This window comes from Agelaius phoeniceus, chromosome 17, assembly GCF_051311805.1.
Source record: "Agelaius phoeniceus isolate bAgePho1 chromosome 17, bAgePho1.hap1, whole genome shotgun sequence".
Lineage (NCBI taxonomy): Eukaryota > Metazoa > Chordata > Aves > Passeriformes > Icteridae > Agelaius > Agelaius phoeniceus.
This window is the reverse complement of record NC_135281.1, coordinates 9214783-9240461: the sequence shown is the minus strand read 5'-3', so window position 1 is coordinate 9240461 and position 25679 is coordinate 9214783. Positions and strand designations below refer to the sequence as shown.

The window sequence follows — 25679 nt, the reverse complement described above, 5'->3', positions numbered from 1 at the left end:
CTGCGGGCTCGGGCCCGGCCCGCGGGGCTCACCTGGGGAGCGGCGGCGGCGGCGGGTCCGGGCCGGGCGCTGCGCGGGGCGTGTGAATGGGCGGGGTGGGGGAGCGGCGGCAGCGGCGGCGGTGGGATAAGAGCGTGGCCGCACGCCCTGACGTAACCCCTTATGTAACGGCGGGGGGTGACCCGCCCCCAGCAGCCCCCTCCCCCCGCCCCGGGACGGGCGGCGCACCGGGGGGGCGGGATGCCCCGGGATGGGTTGGGGGAGCGGTGCACCGGCGGTACAGGGGTGCACCGGGGAGGGCTGCGTATGATGCCGCCGGGGGTGGGGGGTGATGCTCCGGGACACGGTGCACCGGGGAGGGGGGCGGTGCACACGTTGTGGGTGATGACCCAGCGGGGAGGTGATTCCCCGGGGAGGGAGTGGTGCCCCGGGACCCAATAAATCCTCGGCACCCGGTAAATCCCGGGACGCGCTGAGCTGGCGGTAGCAGCGCGGTGCTGGATGCCCGGCGAGCTGGCGCTGTGCAGCCGCACCGGGAAGGGGGGCATGAGGCTCGGGGCCGGTTTCACAGCTCCGGCAGCATTCGGGGACCCTCCCGTGCGCCATGCTCACCCCGAGGGTTCGACCCCATTGCCAGGAATCACCGGGGACTTTCCAACTGGAAATTCCTCGGAAAAGTGGCTGCGATCCCTAGAGGATCCCTGCGGGGCGGGACCGAGGGTTTTGGGGGCACCCCAGGGTGGCGCGGCACCCACCGGGTGTCCGCGTGGTGGAACGGGCACTGGTCACCAAGAGCGGGACACGGTGACCGCCCTACGCCGGGACCCCGAGGGCGGCGAGGGCCGGGGGAGACCGCGGGGCTGCAGTGTGTCCCCCTAGGATGGCCGTGTGCCCGCGGGGTTGAGTCTTGGCTGTTTTGGTGACATTTCTCCTGCGAGCAGATGGGGTGAACCACAGAGGTCCCTGGCCCAAGCACCGTCCCAAAATTGCTTTTCACTCCCCGGGCCGTGGGCATCGCCAGTATCCGTTCTCTCCGGGCTGCCCGGAGCTCTCATCCTGTTCCTGGCGCTCCTGGCAACCCCAGAGCTCGGGGCTTTGCACGCCGCCGTCCCGCTCCTCGGGAGGAGGAGGGAATATTTGGGGAGGGAATCACGATCCAACCCAAATGTACTTTTCCAGCCGCCTCTCCCGCGTTCTCCTGCCCCCCGCGCGGTGCCGTTGGCAGCGCTCACCGCTGCCGGTCAAAGACAGCGTCTGCAGAGCCGGTTCACGGAGGAGCTCTCAAAATTCCCAGATTTCTTGCCCCGCTGCTGAGCCGTGTGCCGCTGCCATCACGCAGCCCCAGCAGCTCCCGGCTGCGTCACGCCGGTGCCCCCGGGGAAGGGACGGCGACCCGGAGCCACCGGCGACTCTAACGCGGGGCTGCCCCGCGGTGTCACAGCTCCGGCTGCAGCTCCTGCAAGTGCTTTGACCTCAATTTATTTTTAAATGGAGCCACTTCACCTCCCGGGGAGGCTGCGGGGGTCGTGCCGCAGCCCCGCGCCCCCGGTGCCGCTCGTCAGCCCGCAGCGACGGTGGCAGCGGCGTGACTCGCCGTGTTTACGAGAGCGCCGCTTCTCGTACCGCCGTGGAGTGGCACTTGTGCCTCCTGCCCACGCAGGGAGGTCACCGTGTGCCCGCCTGGGCAGCGCTGGCGGTCCCCTGCTCGGTGCTCCCTTCGCCGGAGGCTCGCTCCGGTGCGGTCACGCTGGAACGGAGCTGCCGCGGGCGGTTTGGAGCAGAGCAGAAACATGCGTTTCTCCCCGTGTCCCGCAAATGCATCTGGACACTTCGCTCTCCTGCCTACGGCAAGGCCAGGCAGGAGTGCAAACGTGTTGGGAGTTTCTGGAAAAGCCGTGTCCCTGAATGGGATAAAGCTGACCGTGCTGGAGGACCCACAGCGCAGCCACTGCCTTCCTGGGGAAGCTCCCGCCGGAGCTCTGGGTCGCGGTCCCTCTGCCTGGGGACAGCCCCGGCGGCTGGCAGAGCTTGTACCAGCTGCAGGGGCGATTTACCCCACCCCAGGGCATGGGGAAGGGTCCTGGTCTGGAGCAGGGTCCTTCGGGGGGGACCTGGGGGCTCAGGGACAGAGTGGCAGCGCCGTGTGACGCCAGCTGGCATTAACTCCCACCTGCTTCCGCGGGTGCCTGGCACGCTCGGCCCCCTCCTCGCCGAACGCGCCTTTCACTCATGTAGTTAGAAAAGTTAACTTTTCTATTACCGCACATTTCACTTACCCAGGTACTTAATTACCATTGTCCCAGGGAAATGTCAGTGTGACTCAGAGACGCTTTCCCATTAGGAAGAGACAGATGAATATTAAGTTGAGTTGCTGGTGGGTGGGCTGGCTTCCAACTCCTCTCCCGGGGGACCCTGTCACCCTCCACGCCCTGGACCCGTGGAGGACCCTGTTACCCAGCTCAGTAGATCGGTGGCACTTCGCTCTGGGGACAGGAGTAATTCGACCTCCCACCCGGAGCAAAGGGAAGGAGCCTTATTCCAAACGACTTTTCCCTCTGCGTCCTGGGGATTTGTTCAATCTCTAACACATCTCCCTCGTGTGCAATTACCCTGTGCGGGGAGGTGACTGCACCCCAGGCCGCTGGGTGAATATATACGTATACAAATATTCATATAAAAAGAATGGCTTTGGTGTAGAAATGCTCCGCCCCGCCGTGTCTGTGGTACCCGCACGGCTATCAGTTCCAGCAGCAAGGGTTAAACTGCCCGAGGGCTGCTCAGCCCCTCGCCCAGAGTGTTGTGGTCGTTTGCAGATGCGTTTTGTTCTTCTCAGCTTTGTTCTGTGCCTGCACAGCCCAGCACACCCCGACACAGCGAGGCGGGGCCGTGGCCGCCCTCTGCCCCTGCGGGGCCTGAGCTCCATCCGCCCTCGCTGCAGCCCCAGGGATGGAGGGGTGGGTTCCTCCTTGGCCCTGAGGAGGATGCAGGGTCTGCCCTGCTACCTTGGTCCCTCCGTGTTGGCACAGCCCCAGCCCGGAGGAGTTAAAATCCACCTCCAGACAAAAGCCGTGGGGTCTCGCCTGCTTTTCAAAGAGCCGGGGGATGCCGATGGACCCGATCACCAGTCCTGACAGAGAACCACGGGCAGAGGCTGCCGTGGCTGCTGGGCGCCCAGCAGAGGGTCCCAGCCCTGTCGATGGCCCCCACTTCCCTCAGCAGTGCTGGGACGGCTGAGCAAGGGGGCACCAGGTCCAGCAGCTGGTGTTCGAGCTGGGAGAACAGCAGGTTGCTGGGAAACATCCCTCTTGAGCTCCGATAAAAATAGCTCCATCTTCAAGGCGAGAGGACTGGCTGCACTGCCAGCGACGCAGGGGATGTGTCTGCACCCACTGGGGTGTGGGGGCCGGTGCAGGATGTCCTGTGGGGTCTGCACCTCGGACCCCTGTCCCACACGTCTGTTGTGACATGGTGCAGTGGGACAGAGGTGCAGGGGCTCAGGGATTGCCTGTCATTGCCCCAGTGCTGTTCTCCTTTCTCCCCAGATCAGACTTGGAAATGTGTGAGAATAGGAATCAGGGCTGAGTGGGGAAAGTGGGGGTGTCTTTTTCCCCCCAGCCAGCTCCCTCTGCCTCTTTGGCTCATCTCAGTGTTTGCCCTCATGAGGAGGGGGTTCAGGGAGACGTGGAACTGAGCTCAGCCCTGGCATTGCAGAGGTTGGGGGGGTTTCTATGCAAAGGCTTTTTCACTGACAGCAGCTGGGTGGGTTGGGACATCCCTTTCCCGGAGCATGAAGACCCTCTCTCCCTTCCCAGCAGCTCTGGATGGGCTCACTTGAGGACAGTGCCTCTCCCCAGCCTGGGGAGCAGAGTGAGATCAGGTCAGGGATTCACCTTTCCCCCTCCACCCTTCTTGGACATGACTTGAATTCAATGTCCAGGGGATTCACACCCCCAGCAGCCAAACCCTTCTGGGATGCAGCTGTGGGAAGACGGACAGACCCCATCCCGGTCCTCTGCCACCTTCCTTGTTCGGGGCAGGCGTTTCGGCCCCGAGGACCGAGGCAGGACACGCCGGATGTCTCCGAGCGCTGCAGCCGCAGCGCTGGGATGCGCACCCCGATTCCCGGAGCGGCCGGGGGCTGCGGGGAGGCCTCGGCGGTGCGGGCGAGCCTGCTCGGGAGGTGGCGGGGATGCTGCGGGGCTGATTATTCACAGCTTCCCTCGCCCCGATTGGCTCTGCCGCCGCGCACAGCCGGGCCCCGCCGCAGGAGGAGACTCCGTGGCCATAAAAGCGGGGTGAGAGGCAGCCGGCGGCGAGTCCGGTGGGCAACCCGGGCAGCACCGTGGGGCCGCCTGCCAGTGTGGCCTTGCCACCGATGACTGGCGCAGCCTGACGCCCGTGGAGGGACAGCCACCAGCCACGAGCCGTCCTGACTTAGCGAAGCGGGTGCTCGGCGGGACAGGGAGCAGCGGCAGGTAGGGCTGCCGGGGTTGTCATCCCCCTTCCATTGCGTGGGCACAATCAGGGCATCGCTCTTGCTCCCCCCAAAAAAGCAACAGTTTAAGAACACGCCCTGAGCAGCACTGCTGAGAGTGGCTTGTGGTTGGAGTTGTGTTATTTCGGGGAGCTTCCACACGGCTGCAGGTCCCTCTCGACCCTTGAGTGGTTTCAGAGCCCGTGAGCAGCTGTCCGGAGCTCTGCTGGGGTTCATTTCATTTTTATGCTGTGCCCGGCGTCCTGGCAGCAGAATCACCCAGGGCTTGGAGGGGCAAAGGGAGTGGGCAGAGAGGATGGGGGTTCTCTCTCCCCCTTCTTGGCTCGAGCAGCAGTGTGGCTGCAGTGCTCGAGTGATTCTATTCCAAAAGTTACCAGGTTTTTTGAGAAGCCTTGTTCTGATGGTGTTTCCAGGAAATTTTTGGAGGTGAGGAAAGGAGATGTTGGAAGGTTGATTGTTCTTCTCCACCAGAACTATGTGCAGGATCCAAACCTGTGGAGTTGGACCTGTGTGGGAGGAGAGATCTGCTCAGTCTGGGAGAGCTGTTCACATCCTTTGTTAGCTATAATCACAGGTTAGTCAGGATGGGGCCAGTCTCTGCTGTCCAGCACACACAGTCCTGATTCCTCATCCCTCCTTGGGTCACCAGGTCTGTAATTGGCCCCTGGGGTGCATGGATGCTGCTTGGGGGTTTTCCAAAGCAAAGCCTGGTATTTGAAGACTCAAGTGGAAATGGGATGGGAGGAAGGGACATCGGCAGGCACCTGGCACAGGTAGGATGTGCTGAGAGTGGCCACAGAGGCTGGGACTCAATGCTGGCATTGCCAGACCCTGCCACAATCCTTCCAAGGTGTTCCTGCAGGAGGGATGGCTCCGGAGCCTTGGGCTCCTCCAGGTAACACAGGATTGAGCTCGAACTCTGCTTTTCTTCTTCCTCCCTTTGTGTTCTTTTTGCTTTTTCCTCCCCGCTGCTTCTTTCCTCTTTTGTCCAAAGCCCTTTGTTTTCTTCCCCTTTTCCTGCTCCCGTTTTGCCAGTCCTTCTTACCCCAGTTTCAGGAGCAGGCAGAGCACTGCTGGGACATCTGTGGCACCACCTGGACACACAGTATGTTTGCAGTGGGGTGTCCCAGGGCGTCCTTGGCCATGCTGTGCTCGGAGAACTGCAGCTCCCCTGAGTGCCATGAAATCCTCTGTCTGCAGCAGGGTGCCAGGGATGGGACACACCGTGTCTGGAATGCCAGAGGTCTGAACTGTGCAGTGTCAGACAAACCAGCAGCTGTTCCCAGCACGGGAACGTTCCCGGTGCCGTCCCTGTGTGCTGCTCTGGCAGCACCCACGGGGATAGCGGCAGCGGAGGAGCAAGGGAGGGGAGCGGGTGGGGAAAGGGAAAGAAAAGGTTCCCGGCGGGGCCCCTGCGAAGCAGTTATCAGCTTTTTTTCGGTGCTTCATTCCCCATAGAGCTGCAGCTGACACCTACCTGTGCGGCGGGCATGTCCTCGCTCCTCGGTGCGGTCTCGGTGGCCCTGATGCAATTAAGGGACTGTCCCCGTGTCTGAGAGTCGAGGCTGGCTGAGGTCCCACCGTGCCCCTGCCATCCTGGGCAGCTGCCACGCTGGTCCCTGCCACACTGCCAGGGCACTGGGAGGATTCACGGAGCTGGTGGCTGTGCAGCCAAGGAATGCAGACAGCTCGACACACGATGGTGCAGATAATTTAAATTAAATTTTAATCTAGCATGAATTAATACTGTGGCATTAACAATTCTTCATCAGTACCAATTACAGTACATTAGCTGCTACTGCTGGAGAGCACAATAGTCTCTAATATGCGTCATTAATGTGTAACAGATCCCTCTGGGTCATGCTTTACCCACCCTAGATAAAAGCAGCAATGGAAGCAGGCAGGGGTTTGCAGCCAGTGCACCCCTTTGGGGCTGGCTCTTACTCCAGGGCTATCATGGTCCCAGTGGCACAGTGATCCTGTGGCACTGCAGGTGGGGTTGGCAGTGGCCCCTCCAGCCTCACCCAGGGTCAGGTTTAGCACTGCCACTTGCAGAGCCCCTCTCCCAGCTGAGCACAGTGTCCTCGTCCATCCACAGAGGCCAGAGGCTCCATCACGGCTCTCAAACTGGAGGATGGTGATGGTGGTCTGCAGGTAGGCTGGAACCCAGAGTCCTCCTTTTTCCCCTTCTCCTGATGCACCAGCCCAGCAGACTTGGTGGGTGGGAGGGAGGGGAGATGAGGCTGCCCTGGTGTGGGGAACAGCAGCCTGGGGTGAGTCCACATGGGGCCATGGCATCACCCCATCCACCTGCCACCGCAGCTCCGTTTGCTGGGGCTCTTTTCCCCAGGGCCAAGGGGAAGAGCTGGTGATTCATCTGCCTGCGCCATGCAGACGTGGCAATCACAGAGAAACCCAGTGCTGGGGAAAAAAAGGGGCTTTTCTTTCTAATGGTATGGTAAGAGATGAAGAGGAACCGAGAAGAACTGAAATGAGATGAGATGAGATATGAGATTGAGATGAGATGAGATGAGTTAAGATGAGATGCAACAGTGGTCCTGCCCACAGTGACTTGGTGGCCACCAGGGACTGGCAATGGCTCTGGGCTTGTGCCAAGGACCAGGCTGCAGCCAGGGTAAGGGCTCATATCTTGTGGTGTCCTTGCTGGGAGCAGTACCTGGAGGTGAGTCATGTGGGAACGGGCACAGGCACAGGTTCCTGTGTATGATCCCAGGAGCAGCTCACAGATGGAGGTGGTAGGTGCCCAGTGCCTGTGGAGTGGTGATGGCTCCCCAGAGCTGGCACAGGGATGGTGACAGGCTCTGTGCTGTCTTCTCTCCAGGCAGCGTCTGCAGGGCGAGATGGCACGGCGGGCACTGGCACTGGCACTGTGCCTGTCCCTGTCTGCGGTGGCATCTGCCAACTGTGTCACCCAGTGCTCCCTCTGCGCAGCCCAGACCCGCGGTGCCGAGAGCAGCGTCCAGCCCCTGGTGAGTGCTGGCCCCACAGGGACGTGAGCCAGCAGTGGAGTGTCACAGGTGCAGGGTGGCAGAGCTGGGTGGCACCTGGTGTGCTGGTCATGGGCGCCCCAGGGTGCTGGGGTTGTGCAAGCTTCAGCTTCTCACTGAGCTGAGCAGCACGGTGGGCACGGACCCCTGGGCTCGGGGTGGGGTGGGAGGAAGGCAGGGGCTCACCCCGAGCACCTGTGGCCGCTGTTTTACAGATGTGCCTGTGGGAATGCCAGGGCTCCTTGTCACCCGGCCCCGAGTGGGAGATGTGCAGGAAGGCGCTGGCACTCCTGGCCCCACTAGTGGCCCTGGCCGAGGGGACAGAGCCGTCCCCACAGGAGGCAGAAGAGGATGAGGCAGAGCTGGAGCAGGCTCTGGGCGCTGCAGAGCTGCCGCCGGCGCCGGCCAAGCGCTACGGGGGCTTCATGAAGATGATGTCCAAGGCAAAGCTGCTGTCCCTGCTCCGCGAGAACGCTCACGCCAAGGGCGGCCTCAGCAAGAAGTCTGGGGGCTTCAGCCTCAAGCCAGGCGAGCGAGCGGCCCCCGAGGACTACCCGGGGCCGGCAGGGGACGGGGATGGGGACGAGGAGCCCACGGGGGCTGAGGGGCCGGAGCTGCACAAGCGCTACGGGGGCTTCCTGCGCCGCATCCGGCCCAAGCTCAAGTGGGACAATCAGAAGCGCTACGGGGGCTTCCTGCGGAGGCAGTTCAAGGTGACCACGAGGTCGGACGAGGACCCCAGTGCCTACTCAGGGGAGGTCTCAGACCTATAGAGCCGGGCGTGGCACGGCAGCACCGCGGTCCCCACACTGCCACTGCCACCCCGACTGTGCCATCGCCCCCAGCCCTGTCCCCTGCCCGGCCCAGTGTGGCTGGTGCCACCCTTGCCTCATTCGCTCAGGGGACCGTGAATTCCATCCCATTGTCCTTCTCTGGTTCACCTGCCCTTCCTGTGTGCGGAGGGCACAGTGCCACTCCTCCGGCTGCTGGTGGTGTGGCTGTGGCCCAGCCCAGGGTTCCTGGGGTGTATTGCTGGGGACACAGATCCTCCATCCTCCCGTGGCTGCCAGAGCACAGCAGGGTCTGCAAACCACCAGAGCTGACGTACAGGGCAGGGGGCTCAGAGCACTGGGAAGGATGAACCAGGGCAGGATCGGGGAGGTGGCTGCCATGGCCACAGGCAGAGGTGGCTGGTGGAACCACAGCACCATCACCAGGTGTTCAAGCACTGCTGAGCCCTCACTCCCCTCCCCGAGCCTCTCACAGTGTCCCACCGATCCCAGCACCCACCCAGAGCCCCTGGGCTCCCCCTCCAAGAGCAACTCCAGAGGCAGGGTCAGCCCCAAGCCCCAACACCCACCTCCCCCCCGCAGTCAATAAAAGGCAGATGCCAACGAAGCTGAAGCCATGCTGGGTGCTGAGTGTGCTCTGCAGGGCAGAGCAAGCACCCCAAACTGGGGTGCCCAAATGGGGCCAGGGGTGCTGGCTGTGAGACCTGCAGGCAGCACATGGGCTTCCTAGGCCATGGGTGCCAAAAGGAATGTGGGACCCCCACACACCTCTGGAGCCATATCCTGAGAGTGACAGGGCCATCTCAGCTGAGCAAGTGCAGGGCAGGCATGCTCAGCCTGCTGCAGGGGCGTGTAGGGTGCTGGCAAGGTACCTCCTGCAGCAGCAGGCAGGAGAGGCTCCCTTGGGAATCACCACTGCTGCCCAGCTGGGAAGGGGCAGTTGTGCTGAGGGCAGGGGGCAAACTTCCCCTTTTCTGCTCGTATGGGACCCCTCCAGCAGCAGCTCAGAGCTGAGGAAGCCCAACCTGCAACTTCCCTTTTGAGTGTCTGTGTAGCCCCACATGGAAGTTCCTGGCTCTGGTGAGACACAGTTCATGCCCCAGACACAGCCCAGGCACCAGCTCCAGGTTGGGAAAGGGAGGAGGTCACTGCAGAGCACTGAATACTCAGCTCACTCACAGCACAGGCTGGAGCCAGCACCCAGCCTGCCTGCACGCCAGTCTGGGCACCCCAGCTCAACTCCCTGCCCATGGGGTGCACTGCTCCCCTCCCTCACAGTGCCCAGGGGAACCAGCACCATAACCCTCATCCCAGCCTTGGCCTCCTGCCTTCCTCTTCCCTCCCTCCAGCACACACAACAGGGCTGTGCAGGATGAGCCCTCCTCTCCTCCTTCCTGCAGGACACACAGAACCCCAAACCCACCCTGCAGCCCCAGTGCCAAGGTGACCCCCCCTGAGCACAGGGACACGCTGATGTGCGGGAGCAGCACAGGACTTTTCACTTTTATTATAAAAATATCTTGCAAGCAAAAAGGAAAAAAAAAAAAAACAAACAAAAAAAAAATCTGTACAAGCAGTCACATTGCTCCCAAAGCACCCCCAAGGACCCCAGGTGTCCTCAAGCCCCCTGCACTTCCACTGCTGCAGACACCAACAGAGGGTCAGACTCCACACAGTGGGCCAGGTAGGGGGCACAGGGAAGACATTTGTCCCCATGGGTGGGCTGGGGGGAGCCTGCCTGGCCCCCAAGACAGATCTGGGGTGGGGGGAGCATATAAGTCTCTTATAAACTCTGTAGGGTTTGGGGGATTCTTTACTGAGGCCTCAGTCTTAATTTTGCACATCTTATTCTAGTGTTAAGTACACAGCAGTACACCCACGTACAACACAAAACATTGGGGGTTTCAGCTCTAAAAATTAACAGTTACATGTCAAACAGTCAAAACATGTTACACGGTACCTGCGGGGAGCTCCCGGGGGGGCCCTCGCACGCTTTGTACAAGCCTGGGGCAGCGCTGGTGGGTCCCAGGGCAGGGCAAGGCTGAGCACAGGAAGGTGATGATGATGATGAGGAGGATGCTTGGTGCTGAGGAGCCAGACCTGGAGCTCCCCTGGACGGCAGGGCAGGGGCCTTGGCTCATTGGCCTTCCAGCCTCTTGGCCTTGTGGCGAGACAGAGGTCCCGCAGAAGGGACACTTGGGAAGAGAGGCGGACACTTGGGTCCTTCCTTTAAAGCCAGAGTTTGGTGTCCAGGCGTGGTGGCAGAGCCCCAGAAGGCAGTGTGGGGGCCCTGCTGGTCCTGGGGAGCCGTGGGCCAGGCAGTGGCATCCCCATGAGAGCTGGTGTGGAGGCACTGTACCTGTCCCCTCAGCCCAGCTGGAGCTTCCCAAGGAGCTGCTGCTCCGCTGGCTGAATCTGCTCACGGGCAAACCCGGCACACTGAGGTTGAACAACCCTTGATGGGGGTCCTGAAGGGATGGAGCTGGCGGCCCCAGGACCAAACTGCCCCCAAAAATCATGTCTCTCTGGATGGGAGAAGACCCCCACAAGTACTGCGGGCTCCATTTCCATCCTAAAACACAGGTACCACAGCGCATCCTCACATCGCTCCCGCTGCTTCCAAGAGAACAGTCTTAGGGAGGAGCAGAGCTGTTCCCAGCAGGACACGGGGTCCCAGCAGCCACTGCTCACTTCCTGGTGATCTGGACGCTGGCATACTCAGAGCCAGCCTCCTCGGGGCGCGGGGCCGGCCGCTTGGGCGCCTTGCTGAGGTGCACCATGTCCAGGTCGGCGTAGGTGAGGTTGTCGTCGCCGTTGGGCGCCTGGTTGCTCTGGATGCAGGCGTACTCCGACTGCTGGCTCATCTCCACCATCCGCCGGATGCTCTTCCTCTCCTTGTCGAAGTTCAGGTCCGCGTAGGTCAGGTTGTTGGGGTCGGATTCCTGTGTGAGGCACCAAGAGTTCCTCCTCTGGGAAGATGCCCCTGGACCCACAGCCCTGTTCTGGAGTCAATCCCACTGCAGCTTGGCCTGGGGCACCTCAACCTTGCTTGTATGGGGGAACAATGCCAGTAGCCACCACCCTGAAGCTATGCTCTACCCCATGCTATAGCTTCACATTGTGAGCCACCCTGTCACCCTGCTCTGGCTTCAAAACCACTGCCACAATTCCAGAGCTGTCACTGGAGCCACTCCATCCCAGCAAGGCCAGACTGCCCAGTGATGCCCACGCAGGAGCTGGCAGCGCCTGGGTGGGATGGACAGATTGCTGCTGATCACGACTTCGCTCGTAGCTGCGTCACCAAATGCAAAATAACTCCACAAATAGCCTGGCTGGCTATCGCACAGCTGGTTCCCCAGGCAGCACCAACCCAGACTTTACTGGGAGGAGAAGGAGAAGGAGGAGGAGAGAGGGTGAAGGCAGAAAAGATTCTGGGAAGTGGCTATCCTCTTCCTGGGGCAGCCTCTCTTCCACCTCCAGCCACAGAGTGGAGACACTGAGATGTTTCACTGAGAACCACCACCCTCCACTCCCCTCTTCAGTGGCTCCCAGCCACTTTCCCTCCCCAGTCCCAGGATGACCCACCTGGGTTGTGGCCTCGCTGCTCTTCTCTGGCTCATGTAACCTGGAAGGAGGGACAAAAACAGTCAGATGGATGGAGGGTCCTGTTGCCCTTTCCCTGGTGATGGAGCAGCTGGGGAGGTCAGATGCAAGCTGAGGTCCTTGCAGCTGCACCCAGCAAGACAGGTCCTGAGCATTGGCTTGTGCTGGTCCAGCTGCCTCTCTGCTGGCCAGAGACCAACTCCCAACAGCCTGCTCAGTGCCACCACAAGCAAAAAATCCCCAGAACCCCAGCTGGGGAGATGGGCAGAGACTGTGTTCCTGCCTTCTCTTTCACAAATTTTGGGGATACAGCTCTGTCCCAGTCCTGAGGGACTCTGTGGACTGGAGGTGTCTAGCTCAGAGTTCCCACAGGTTACTCAGTGACTAGAAGAGATTTGCACTCACCTGGCAGATGGTGAGCTTTTACCTGCTGAAAGAGAAGGAAAAAATTAGGAAAAAAATTAGGGAAAAAATAATTCAGGAAACAAGATAAACGCCCCATTTCCCTGGGCACAGAGATCACATGCAGAGACTGCTTCAAGGACAAGGATACATCTTTTCCCAGAGGCAAGTGCTTGCAATTCCCTGGAGTTTCAATCAATTTTGTTCAGGACAGCTCCTGGGGGAGCACAGGAGGTGCAGGGCAGGATTTAGACCAGCCAGAGCTTTCCCTGCAGCCTGCAAACAACCTGGGCAGCTCTATCCATCACCCCACCAGGCAGGACCTGCAGCTGCACTGCCAGGAGTTACTGTCCAATGGGGCAATGTGAAACCCATGGGAAAGAGAGGAAAAAGGGGGTTGGGAGTAGCTGCCTCCCTGCCCCACACTTGGCTCCCTTACCCTTGATCTGCTTGGTCCGGATCAGGTATAGAATTGCAGCCACCAGCAGGGCCAGCACGATGCAGACCACACCCACCACAATGTAGATGAGCATATCATCTGAAACATCAATGAAAAGGTCACCATGGCCAGGAACGCGGTACCTCCCACTCCCTGCAGCCTCACAACTGGGACTGGCCCAGTGATGGATGAAGCACCAAGGAGGACAGCTCAGTGCCTGCCACTGTCACATCCCCCAGCCCCCTGATATGGAGATTTGGTCCTTCAACCAGATTTTAACTGGGGCTTTGAGCTTTCTCAGGGGGTGACACCACACAGCCGCCCGGGCAGGCACCCGATCCCCACAGCTCTGACGCACCCTTATTCATCTGGAACTCATTGCTCAATCCCCCTAGGTTCGGGTCAGAGATCCACAGGACGGTTGAATAGTTGGCAGGAGCCTGGGCATCGTGCACCACCGTGCAGGTGATCGTGGACCCATTTTTCTCCTCCGTTGCTTGCACCTCCACCCGGCTTCTCAGCTCAAACAAGCCCTGGGGCAGCTCCAGTGGCTGTGAGAGGTTCTGCCCCTTTATCTCAATCCCATTCTCCAGCCAGGAAACAGACACTTGAGCTGGGTAAAACTCCTTCACGAGGCAGATGAAGGCCACGGTCTTGTTCACCTCAACGGGGCTCGGCTCAGCGCGCACTTCAATGCTGGGGGGAACTGAGAAGAGAGGCAGAGCTCGGTGTTTGCTGTGCCTGGCTCTGCTGCCCACAGGGCGTCCTGTCCTCCTCGCAGGGACCCCAGCCCCACAGAGCAGGACCCCCATGCGAGCCCCCAGCCCTCACCTCGCAGGACACTGCTGAGCTGGAAGCTCCCTCGCAGCGGGGCCGGCAGCGTGGAGTGCGCCACCTCACAGGTGAGCTGCGAGCGGGCATCGTCCTTCTGCAGGGTCACCTTCACTGTGCTGGACATGTTGTAGGTTTTCATCTTCCACTCAGTGACCTGGGGTGGCTGAACCCCCATGGGGTTGTTGTTCTTGAACCATTTCACCTCAATCTTATCAGGAAGGAACCCTCCAGTCGTGCAGGTGAAAGGCACCGACTCCTCCGGCCTTGCTCTCTGCTCAGGCCCAGACACGAGCGGGGGGCTGGGTTTGGCTGTGGGGACAAGCACGGGGCCATCAGACCCAGGCCCTGCCCCCTGCCCAGCCCTGGGCCTGCCTGGAGCAGAGTCTCACACAAGGGCATGGGGATGGCCCATGGCATCCTCTCCTGGACCAGCCCTGAGCCCCTTCCCCATCCCTGCTCCACCTGAGCAGAGCCCGCTGGGTGGTTCCCATCAGGAGCTGCTCCAGGAGCCCCACTCACCTTGCACAGACACCTCAGTACCATTGCCACGCTTAAACAGCTCATCAACACCAGTGGTCCCCTTGAGAAACTTCACACAGTAATAGGTGCCCATGTCCTCAGGCTGGACATTGCTGATGCGGATGGTGAAGTCTGTGTTAGACCCAGGCGCTGCCATCGTCACACGGGAGGAGGGATCCACATTATTGGGGTCATAGACAGTCTTGTTCCCACTGCCCCAGCCCTTCAGCCACATCACAGGACCTGGTCCAGCAACTCCAGACGTGGTGCAGTTCAGGGTGAGCGTCTCCCCCGCTGTCACCGTCACCTTGGGCTGGGGCTGCTGCAGAGTGAAGCCCTGACCTGCCTGGGCATCCATACCTAGAGAAAAAGAGACCAAGTCTTGCCTGGCACCACACATCCAGACTCCTGATGGTTCTCCCAGCCCTGGGACAGGCTGAGCACCCCAGGTGATGGGCTGTGGCCATGGGCACACTGCTCTGCCTGCAGCAGAGCTGGACAGAGCTTTGCTTGGTGACTGTGCTGAGCTCCATACAGATGGAGCACATCCCAGCTGCCCGTGTCTCCAGCATGCTGGGCTGCCTCCCACAGCCACCTGGCTTTGTCAGCCAGGAGAAAGAAGCACACAAAACGAGGTGCTCCAACCAGCCAGCTCCCATCACCAATGTGACACTGCATTTTCTATCCTGAATCTGTCCCATTTCTGCATGGAATCCCAGCCCTGGTGATCCCAGCAGAGCACAGCCAATCCCTCACCAATGCCAGCCAAGCAGGCGCTGTTCCTGCTCAGCAGCACAGGGAGACATCACCTTTGGAGCATCTCCATACCACTGGTCCCTAACCCAGTCACTTGTGCCACACCTCCCTGCACAGACAGACAGTAACATCCCAGATAACCCTCACTACACACCCATGGGTTACCCAGGGGTTAATTTTGTCAGCGCTTCCTATGCCAATATAGTTATTGCAACCAAATTCACACGAGATTTCAATCCTGGTCACTGCTTAAAGGAACATTTTTTGAAGCCACATGGGGAGAGAAGTGGGGGAACCATTTAGATCCACCTGCTGGTAACAGGTGGCTGTGGCACCCAGAACCAGTGTCACGGTCACACAGAGATCTTTGTGTTTGAGCAGGTAATGCTGAGCAGCACGGGGAGCACATGGACCAGCACCCCACATCCCTCACAGCAGAATCATGGAATCACAGAATCTTTGAGGCTGGAAAAGCCCTAATATCGCTGAGTCCAACCATGAAGCCAGCACTGCCAAGCCCCTGACCAAATCACGACCCCAAGTGCCACATCCACACATCTTTTAAATCCCTCCAGGGATGGTGACCCCACCACTGCCCTGGACAGCTCTCTTACCCTTTCAGGGAAGAACTCTTCCCAAATATCTAATCTAAACCTCCCCTGTACAACTTGAAGCCTCCTGTCCTGTTGTTTGTTATTTGGGAGAGGAGAATGACCTCCACCTGGCTACAGTCTCCTTTCAGGGAAATCCAGGACAGCAACCCATGCCAAGGCTCCCTTTGGGACCCAGCAGGATAATCTCTGGCTGGATGCTCCCAGGAGGACCTGCTGCAGGACAAGCTGCTCTGACCCCTCTGGCCACAGCTGGCTGTCACAGAGACCAGAGCTGCTTTTTGGCAGCTGTTAATCCCTCCTGACTCACAGTGGTATGTGCTGTACCCACAGATGTTTTCACTGTTCCACTGTGTGTGGAATTACTCAATCTCCATGGTCAGAATTACAAGGAGCAGCTTCTCCAGACTGCCCCAGTTAAAGGCTTTTTGCCCAGGGCATCAGCCCACAGCATCCTCAGCCAAAACCTTCAGGCCTTGGTGTTTCCCTTTGAAGCCATGTCAGGGTTAACACACCAGCAGCATTCAATATGAGAACAAGTTTTTCCCACAAAACAAGCACAGAGGGACAGAGTTGGTTTGTGTCATGTCCAGATGAGTCACTGACTCTGAGCCTTGGTCCTGCACCTGAGCAGTGGTGCCCTGGGCACCTGCAAGGCAACCCTGTGCTTCTCAGATGACACAAAAATTGTGGGGAGCTGCCCTGGAGCAGAGGCCTCATGCACCCCATGTGCTGAATGCAGCACTGACACGAGGCAAACACCACTAGATCTGCTTCTGTGGCAGCTCCTGAACTTCTCCATCTCCTGCTGCCAAGAGGCCTTTCGCAAGAAATGATTGAGAAACACACAGAGGAAGTTCACCAGCACAGAAGCATCATCGCATCATCTGTCTCTCACCAACCCACTGCACGTGGATGTGACACAGGCAGGGACCAGGCTGCCACAGACACAGAGACTGGCACCCCCAGCCCTCCCAGGTACCCAGGGGGCCACAACACCAAGTACTGGCTCCACCAAACTGGGCAAACAAAGCTCATTAGCGGGCAGCACTCAGCACAGCGAGGGACACGTCCCAGGTGCGGCCACAGGAGCAGGAAGCCAGGGCCACCCCCACCACACACTCTGTGCCCTGTGATGAGTGAGTTACTCACTGCTCCCCTCTGCAAAAGCAACTTCTACGGAGTGGTTACCCCCATGAGGGTCCCCTGCACCGGGCAGAACTGTCTGCACCGCCCCACACAGCCCAACCTGAGCGAGCCGAGCGCCTCCTCCTCATCCTCCCTCTCTCCATCTGCCCATCTCCCCATGAGGCACGTGGTGTGCTGAGGGGGAGAGCTGGGCAAGTGCCTGCTTTGGGGCCCCAGAGCTGACCCCAACACCAAAGAGTGTCAGGGTGGGCACTGCTCAACCCCAAAGGTCATTTCTTGGTTGCAGTGAAACATCCACAGAAGCGCAGGGACATGGAGCTGAGTGTGGCTGGGTGCCCTGCCTGTGGCTGGCTGCCATGCCTGGTGTGCAGCAAGAGCTGCCCACTACCGTGGCACAAGGGTCCTGCCTTCCTGGAACCACAGGGATTTATCCCTGCAAGCAGCAGGGATCTCTCCCAGGGTCCAGATTTGCAGCCAGAAGGGGATGGTCTGTATGCATTCCGCAGCCCCAGCTCACATTCCCTCCTCACCGGGGCAGCAGCGTGCCTGCCTCCCCTGCCCAGGGATTAGCAGGCACAGAGCATGATGTCGTCCAGGGATAGGATGCAAGGTGCTTTCCTGCTTTCCTGACTGCTACTGCTCCCAGAGGATCGATGGGAAAAGGGCTCCACGCTGCTGGCAGCGCTGCCTGCCCAGAGGCTTCACTGGCAGCTCTTGGTCCCTGCACAAGAGTCACACCGTGAGGCTCCAGGCAGCCCCTCAGACAGGGCTGAAATGGGGCTTTGGGGTATTTTTCCACATGCTCTGCTCTGCTGCCTCAGAGACCCTCACCCAGCTCTGCTCAGATCACCCTGTTCGGGATTTCTGATCTAGGACACACAAGCTCCAGCCAGATCCACCACAGGAACACCCCAACAAGGACCAGCTCCTGGCTGAGGAGCAGGAGTCCCAGCCAGACCTGGCTTCTCCACTTCCAGCCTGCATCCATCACCCCACACCAGGACCAAGCTGACCCCTTCCTGCTCAGAATGGCCCCAACCCCCTGCAGCAGCTCAGAGCGATGCCCCCATCCCTCCACCCCAAAGGGAAAACACAAAGGGGAAGTTGGCAGAAAACCCGAGAATACGCAAGTTAGAAAATGCAAAGTTTCCACCAAAGCTTCTTTCCTCTTTCTCCCTGAACACAGCTTTTCCTCACATGCAGCTGATGCCTCTCCTTCCCTTTTTGAGGTGCTCACCCAGTGGGGGTGGGAGTGAGAGCCCAGCCAAGCTCCCTCCCAGCAGCTCACGATGTACTTGTGCACCAGGAGTGGGACATTCAGGGGCTTTAGGCCACAAAAACATGAGACACCACAATTTCTCACTGTTTCCCTGCTTCTCCCTTGCTGCCTGATGACACTTTTTTCCTTAGACCTGGATTTCAAACCACCAGGAATTGGAACACGATCCTCTTGCCCCCAAGATCATGGGGAACTTAGGTGCTCTGACCCTGTAATCTGTTCTATCCTACACTCCAGAATTAGCCAAGGGTTTTAGAGCCCTGAAAAGCATCACCTGACAGTTCCACGTAGGTGGGAGCAGCCTTGCAGTGCAGACCCAGAGCACTTCCAGCCCGGAGCAGAGGCAGGAGCACGATCTAGCAGAGCCTGCCTCCTTCCCGTTATTCAGTTTAATTTGGGAGCAAAATAATCCCAGCTCTCGCTGCAGTGCAAGTTTTCCATGTCGGTGACACATTTTTTTCTATATTCCACCTTTTGAAGTATTTGATATTGAACAGATTGCAAGAGGCCGGGGTTTAATTCAGGAGAGGCTGCTTGGATGCTTCCTGGTAAAAATAGATTTTTTTCCCTCAGAAGGAGCTGGGTAAGGAGCTCCGGGATAGCTGCGTGCTCCAGAAATGACGTGCAGCTGGTCACCGGCATCCCAAGCCCCACAGTCACTCACTGAAGGAGCAGGCCAACGGGCAAGGGAACCCCAAAATAATCCTGCTGGAATTTCACCTGCAGCAGGGCTGCCAGGGGCGGAAACTAACAGGTGCTGCCTATAAAAGGCCTGGAATCTGCTGTTTAGGGAAGGCAAGGAGAGCCCTGGGGATAGCTGCTGAGCCCTGAGCAGACCCCAGGGCGCTCAGGGAGGGCTGTAGTAAAGGCTGTGCTTCACATCCGTGACATCAGAGGAAGCCTCAGCTCACAGGCAGCCTCCATTTCCAAGTTCCCCTCCTCCAGCATCAGCAGAAATTCATCCCAAGAGCCAGAGCCCCAGCAGGAAACTGAATTCCCCTTTGGAAGAGGCTCTGTGAAGCACAGCTGAAACCCTCTGTGGGGACAGACCAGCGTGGAAGGGCTCTGCAGGGCAGCTCCTCAATGGGGCTTTGCTGTTTGGTTTCCCACATCTCGCTGCCTTTGGCCCACAGGAAGGTCTCCTCCAGGACCTTTCCTTTTCCCCTTCACTTCTGCAGAAGCTGTCAGAGCAGCCGGCAGTGGGAGCCTGGGCCAACTCTGCTGGAGTTCAGCTTAGTTTGAGCCACAGCCCAGGAGGGATTCGCCATATGGAAAAAAAAGATGCACGTTTGCACCTAAAAATCAGGGACGCAAACCACTTCAAAACACCAGGGTGGTTTTTTCCCATGGCTGGCTCAAAGAAATGGGGTTCTTACTCCAAGACCACATTTAATTAAGTTCAGGAGCTTTGCTGGAGCTATTCTTTCACGCAGGAAATCGCAGTGGCTCACTGGGAAGCCGCGCTCACCGCCAAAGCCTTCTTGGCTCTCAGCAGCCAGAGTTTTCAGTTTGGGGCCAACACTTCTCAGTTGTGATCAGGCGACTCAAAGCAAGGAGCGTTGTGCTGAAAGCATTTGCTTTCTACCCAAGTTTGCATCCAACTCTTTGCCCGAGCAAAGCTTTGATGGTAACTATTTCAATGGGCTCGGGAGAATGTGGGTTTCCCCCGCAGAACCTGGGCTAGGCTGCTTGTACTGGGATCTGGCTGAAGGGATGGGGTTGGAATTGAGCAGAAAGCTCAGCAGCAAGATGCTCCTGAAGATGCATCATTACTGCTGCAGGTTTGCCTCAAAAACCCCATCCCTCCCTTGGCAGGGAGAGCAATTCCTTCGAAATCACCCAAAACGAAACACCCTAGAAAGGAAGCATCCTTGAAAGCAGCAGTCACCACAGGGCTTGGTTCCTGGTGGGATGAGAGACTTCCCGCTGCCGGCAAGGGGAAACAGCCAAGAGTGGCACACTTTGACCGGTCCTTTGCAGTGTCCCCCAGCTTTTATAAGGGACTGCTGGAGCCATGAACGCCTGGGAGGTCTGGGGCACCCTGAGGTGACACAGGACTACAGGGCACAGGGTGCCCAGAGGTGTTGCAATTCCACCGCTTCAGTGCCCAACAGCTGAGAGCCCACAGTGGGGTGAAGCAGGAGGGCAGCAAGAAAGACAAGTTCCTGGCAGAGAAGACAGGCAGCCCTCACCAGAGCCTCCCCATGCCTTCTCCACTACCATCTCCAAGTGGGAATTCGGGCTGCTTGCTGAGTTTTGCCTCACCCATAGCTGGCAGGGGGTGCTCGCAAATGGGTGGGAACAACATGCCTCTTCATGCCCCTGCCGAATTCCCTGCCTCGCTGGAAAGGGGCATGCCTGCCTGCCTTGAAGTTGGGTTTGGGAAGAGGCAAGGGCCCCGCGGGAGCCTCTCGGCCACCGCCGCTCTCTAGGTCACCGCAGAAAGGTCAAAGCAACCGTGCGCGGAGAGGCGGCGTCATGTCGGTACCGGAGGTGTGCGGGGAGAGGATCGGGGGAAAACGGGGGACAGGGAGACCAGGGGGGGACAGGGCAGAAGAGAGGAACAGGGAAAAGGGGGGAAGCAGGGCAAGAGCAGGGAGAGGAGCTGTGTGGGAGGGAAAGGTGGAAAACAGGACAGAGGAGGCAGGAGTAGGATGGAAAAAAGGGGGAAAACAGGGCAAAGAAGAGGACGGGAGCAGTGAGAAAGGGGAGGACGGGGCAGAGCAGGGCAGCAGGGCGGGAGGGAAAGGGGGGAAAGGCACTAGGAAAGGAGTAGGAAGGCAGGCAGAAGCCATGGCTTACCGGGCAGGGCGAGCAGCAGCAGGCACGGCAATGCCCAGGCGGTGCGGCCGGGATCCCGGGGATGCGGCTCCATCGGTGCGGGGAGCGGAGCCCGCGGCTTCACAGCGCGGCCCCGCGCCCGGCTCAGCGGCTGGGTTTGATAAATAAGACAAATTAAAAAAAAAAAAAAAAAAGGCCAAAAAAAAAAAAAAAAAAGGCAAGAAGCGCAGAACTGCAGCTGGCGAAGAAAATCGCCCTTCTCAGCCCCAAAATGAGGAAGGAGGCCGGGCTCCCCCCGTTCTCCCCCCGCGGCGGGCGGGAAGCGCACACGCACGCACCCACACGGACCCGCGGCCCCGCCGCCGCCCGTGGGCACCGGAGCGGGCTCGGGGCCGCTGACGGGGCCGCCGCGGCGGGGCCCCGGGCGGGCGCGTGCCCCGGTGCCGCGCGGAGCCGCCTCCCCCCGCGCCGCGCCGCCTCCGTTGCCGTGGTACCGGGGAGGGACGGAGCTGGCTCCGGCTTCGAGACCCCCTCCGGCTCCCAGCAGCCCCGGTTCAGCGCCGCTTCCCCCCGTGGCGGGGGCGAAGCCAGCCCCGCCCGCCCCGGGGCAGAGTCCTCCGGTCAGCCCGGTGTGCGGCTGCCTTAAGGTGGGCTGGCAGGGGACCACCGGGACCGGCCGCCAGCAGCCCCGCGGTGCCCGGTGCCTGTCGGCCGGGGCAGAGCGAGGCGGCTCCATGGCCCCAGGGATGGGGGTTGGGGATCCGCTCACTCGCCACAGGCTGCCGGTGTAGGCAGCGCTTGGGCACGGCCACAACACACAGAGCTCTGCATCCCCGAGCTGGGACTGGGGGCAGGAGCACCCAGGGGCACCAAAACACAGCCCTGCATCCCCGAGCTGGGACTGGGGGCAGGAGCACACAGCCTTCGGGGTCCTGAACACACAGGGGCCACCTGGGCTGAGCCAGGACAGGCTTTGGCAGAGGCACAAACAGCACACAGCCTTGGGGGTCCCGGGTGCCTTCCCAAGGGACACACAGGGCCGAGCTGTGAGCCCGTGGCAGAGGCACGGGGGGTGCTTTGTGGTGCCACAGGGACAGGTCAGCTTGGCCCACGGGGCTCAGGGCCAGGAGGGGACATTGGTGCAGCACAGACAGGCAGAGGGTGGATGGGGAGGGAGAGGAAATTCCTGCACAGCACGCTGGGAGAATGGGGACATCCCCGTGATGTCCCCTCCGAGGGAGCCTGCAGCAGGGAGAAGTGAGAGCCTGAGGACAAGGCAGCTGTAGTGGTAGGCAGGGCTGAGGAAGAGGGTGTCGGGGTGTCAGCATCCATGGGATTCATGTCCCATGGATGCTGACACAAAGTCCTTCCCAGGGGAGTCACAAGGACACATTCTCCACTGCCTGCACCTGTCACAGCTTCTCACACTGCCCAGGAGCGCTTCGGCCAGGCCAGGTACCTGGGATGCCAGGTGCAATGCTGGCAGCTCCCAGCACCACCCCACTGTCCCCTCTGCCCTGGCAGAGATGGGGCAGGCCCTGCAGAGCAGGAGCTCCCAGCCTAGCCAGCATCACCCCCAGCAGCACGGCTCACATCATCACTCTCCCACACTGGGCTGGGTCCCTGAGGACAGCACCGGGTGCCATCCTGGAGGACCCGCTGCCGGCTCCCCCTCCTCCCCTCCCTCCCTCCCTCTGCAGGCAGCCGCCAGGGCTGTCGGTTTTATTTAGAGCCTCGCACAAACACAGCCGAGATATCTGAAGTGACTTGGCACCATCAATCTGCGCACGGCGTCCGCCCGCGCATCCCCGGCCCCGCCAGCCTCCCCCTCAGCCCCAGCTACGCCCATGGGGCACATCCAGCCTTAGTTTAGCACTGCTGGGACCGGGAACCACTCCCCAGGCTTCTGCACCCACCTCCCTCTGCCATCCCCTGGCAGCTGGAGGCTGCACTCAAATGTTGTGGCCAGTTCTGCTCCCACTGGAAAAACTTTTGTGGTCAGCATCACTGGTCCTGGAAAGCCCAGTGCAGCCATCATTTCCCTTCACAGAGCTGGCCAGAGTGGCCAATGAGGAGCAGGGGTCCAGAGGAGCCCTTGCATTTGGCCTTTTGTGCATAGCAATGATTTCTTTGTACAGGGAGGGGACACATCACTACAAGAGGGCCACAACACTTCAGAGGAAGCAAAGGTGCTGAGCTCTGCTCTTTGGTGACCAATGATAAGACTCCAGGGAAGCTCTGCATGAAGCTCTGTCAGGGAAGTTTGAGGCTGGTATTAGGAAAAGGTTCTTCTACCACGGGGTGTTTGGGTACTGGAAGAAGGCACCAGTCACAGCCCCAAGCCTGCCAGAGCTCAAAAAGCATTTGGACAATGCTCTCAGGCACAGGGTGGTGTTCTTGGGGTGTCCTGTGCCAGGACAGGAGGTGGACTTGCTGATCCTTGTAGGTCACTTTCAGCTCTGGATATTCCATGGGATTAGCAGTGGTTTGTGGAAACCCTGCAGCTACACCACCGTGGGCAGTGCATCCCACCCAGCCCAAGTCCAGAAGCAGAGACCCTCAGGGCAAGTGGGTGCCCAGCAGGAGGGCAAATGCCAGGGACACACTGCAGCCATTCACAGCCACCTTTCCTGGTTATTTTTACATGGAAGCACAGATCAGGAAGCCTGGTTGGCTTCAGCCTGCCTTGGATGTTCTGCTCGGTGTGGAAGGTTCAGACAACCTGTTCTGAGGTGGTTTCAGAGCAGAGCCAGCCTGCACACAAGCAGCAGCCACCGCAGAGTGCTTGGGAAGGGAAGTTAGAGCTTAAAAAAAGCTCTGCAAGAGAAGGTACTGCACAGAGCAGATGGTGCGGCGCGAGCTTCCCGGGAAGAGCTGCTATTGCTCCCCATTAGGAAGCATATGGGCAGGCTCAGCTGCCTCCCCTCCTACCCATGGCCCTTCCACTCTGCATCACAGGGGCCCTGCTCCAACACGAGAGGTTTGGAGGATTCACCCTGGCAGGGCAGCCCTCGCCCTGCACTGGGAACCAGGGGGAAGAGGAGCATTTGGCTCCTCGTGCGCCTGAGACAGAGGGACAAAGCAAAATTTTGGGAGCGCAACTCTGCCATCATCATCATCATCATCCTTCTGTACAGAACACCCACAGTGAACAGGAGGCTGCAGCACTGCTTGGCAGGGCGGGCAGCACTGCCAGGCTCTCTGTGCTGCCAGCGGGCACCCAGGCTGTGCTCGCTCTGCAGCATCTCCCTGCTTCAGCTCAAAACCCCTGCTCCGGCAGGGAGGATTCCAGAGACCCCAGAGGATTCCAGGATTCCAGCCAGGAATTCGGCTCTCCCTGGCTCCAGGAGCTGGGCAGCAGCCAGCATGGGGACAGGGCAGTGTTTCAGGAGAGCTTTTCAAGAATAAGTTGATTTTCACAGCTTTGAGGCACAGTGAGGAACTCGCATCACGCTGCTATAGCACCTGTTTGGGGAAGGCACGAGCTCCGTGTGGCAGGGCTGGGCCAGGCTCAGCCAACCCTGTATGTTTGGGTGCTGGGCAGGCAGGGGTCTGCTCCCCTTCCTATTCCCAGTGAGAATCACAGGCTTAATGTCCTTTTTGCATTCCCAGCTGGGCAGCTCTGCAGGATCTGCTCCCTCCCCAGGAGAACGTGGGGACCCATCCATACACAGGGACCCCCAGCCAGAGCAGCAGCACCCCATCTCTTGTCAGAGCCTGGCAGCATGCAGTGGGAACAATTACAGCCTTGCCTGAGCCATCCCAGTGGAAAGTCCTGCAGCACTGGTTTTGCCCAGACTGTTCTTTCATGCCTTAATCAGCTCCCTGTCTGATCCTCTCCCAGCTCCCACTGCCCCCGGGAACAGCGGTGCCTCCCTCGGCTGGAGGGGATTCACAGGGGATGGAGCTGGGAGAGGTTCCAGTCCCTGCCCTGCAGGGCCAAACCTGGGCCTGCTCATGAATCACATTTCACTGATGGAGGTGGCTGCAGTCTTTCTCTGCCTGGGACTTTGTCCCTCCTGATCTCCACACCAGCAATGGGATGGCACAGTGGGCAAAGTACCCAGAGCCTGAGTGGCCACATCACACCTGGACACAGGAGTTGTCCCAAAATGCTCAGTCCACCCTTCAAAAATCCAAACCAGCTTAGGGATACAGGAAAAAAAAGCACTGATACTTTAGACATCAGCCTGGAAAATACCCCAAATTCAGCATCCAGAGGTGTTGCTTTGGGGCTGTGGGCACAGAGCCATGCCCAAGCACCAGCAAGCAGCCAGCACTTATGGGAGCCCTCCACAATAATGACTCAATGATCTTAGAGGTCTTGTCCAACCTCAAAGATTCCTTGATAAACAAAAAAACCCAGCGCCGCAGGGACTCACCACCCTGGGGAAACTCAGAGCCAGCCTGGCCCAGTCCCAGCCACCAACCCCTCCCAGCCCAGCCCCTGAGAGGTGCTACTTTCACAGTTCACCACAACAAAACACCCTGTGGGACCACATCAGAGCACCAGGCCCACACAAGGTCTGTTCTGGCACCCGCAAGACAGCGCAGCCTTCATACAGCTTCATGTTCCCCCCATCCATCCTCCAGCTTCAAAAACAAATTCCAAGACCCCTCCAGCTTCAGATCCAGGTGGACACATCCTACTTCCTGCCCCCACCCACACCTCTCAGGCTTCAGTCAGCACCCAGAGAGGGCTTTCAGCTGGGAGAGAAGCACAAATGTCTCTTGAAGCAGGGAGCACCAATTACACTGCTGATATTTAGGGCTTCCAGCACAACAAATGGAGCTGCAGCTTCATTAGGTACCTTGCCAATTTAATCCGAGACATGCAGTACAGGGGAAGCTTAAATTAGTTTATCTCATGTTAACTTATAACAAGCAATATGTTAATGTGGGCATGGCTTTCATGGACTGTGACCCAGGGAAGGGGCACCCAGCCCTCTAAAAAGGGATTTTAGAAGCAGGGGTATGTGTCCTACCTGTCTCCTCATGCTCCTGTTATAACA

At 59.4% G+C, this 25679-nt stretch overlaps 2 protein-coding genes across 6 annotated transcripts; one reads left to right on the top strand and one right to left on the bottom strand.

Annotated features, from left to right (window-relative positions):
- The first annotated feature begins 3419 nt into the window (after window positions 1-3419).
- On the top strand, window positions 3420-8907 carry PDYN (prodynorphin). 2 transcript variants are annotated; one of them, XM_077187484.1, is made up of 3 exons: window positions 3420-4475; window positions 7338-7485; window positions 7719-8907. In XM_077187484.1, the coding sequence occupies exons 2-3, from the start codon at window positions 7357-7359 to the stop codon at window positions 8274-8276; spliced, it is 687 nt and encodes a 228-aa protein (XP_077043599.1). In that variant the 5' UTR covers window positions 3420-4475; window positions 7338-7356; the 3' UTR covers window positions 8277-8907. The 2 variants fall into 2 exon arrangements, with proteins under 2 accessions (XP_077043599.1, XP_077043598.1); XM_077187483.1 differs by lacking the exon at window positions 3420-4475 and adding an exon at window positions 5904-6649.
- A 1182-nt stretch (window positions 8908-10089) lies between these two features.
- On the bottom strand, window positions 10090-25679 carry LOC129127802 (tyrosine-protein phosphatase non-receptor type substrate 1-like). 4 transcript variants are annotated; one of them, XM_077187479.1, is made up of 9 exons: window positions 25653-25679; window positions 20689-20818; window positions 14092-14451; window positions 13570-13881; window positions 13097-13444; window positions 12739-12837; window positions 12303-12327; window positions 11880-11919; window positions 10090-11236 (listed from the first exon to the last, which is right to left on the bottom strand). In XM_077187479.1, exons 1-9 carry the CDS (start codon window positions 25662-25664, stop codon window positions 10982-10984), a joined length of 1581 nt encoding a protein of 526 aa, XP_077043594.1. In that variant the 5' UTR covers window positions 25665-25679; the 3' UTR covers window positions 10090-10981. The 4 variants fall into 4 exon arrangements, with proteins under 4 accessions (XP_077043594.1, XP_054500640.2, XP_077043595.1 ...); XM_054644665.2 differs by having other exon boundaries at window positions 12303-12324; XM_077187480.1 differs by lacking the exon at window positions 25653-25679 and adding an exon at window positions 21162-21317.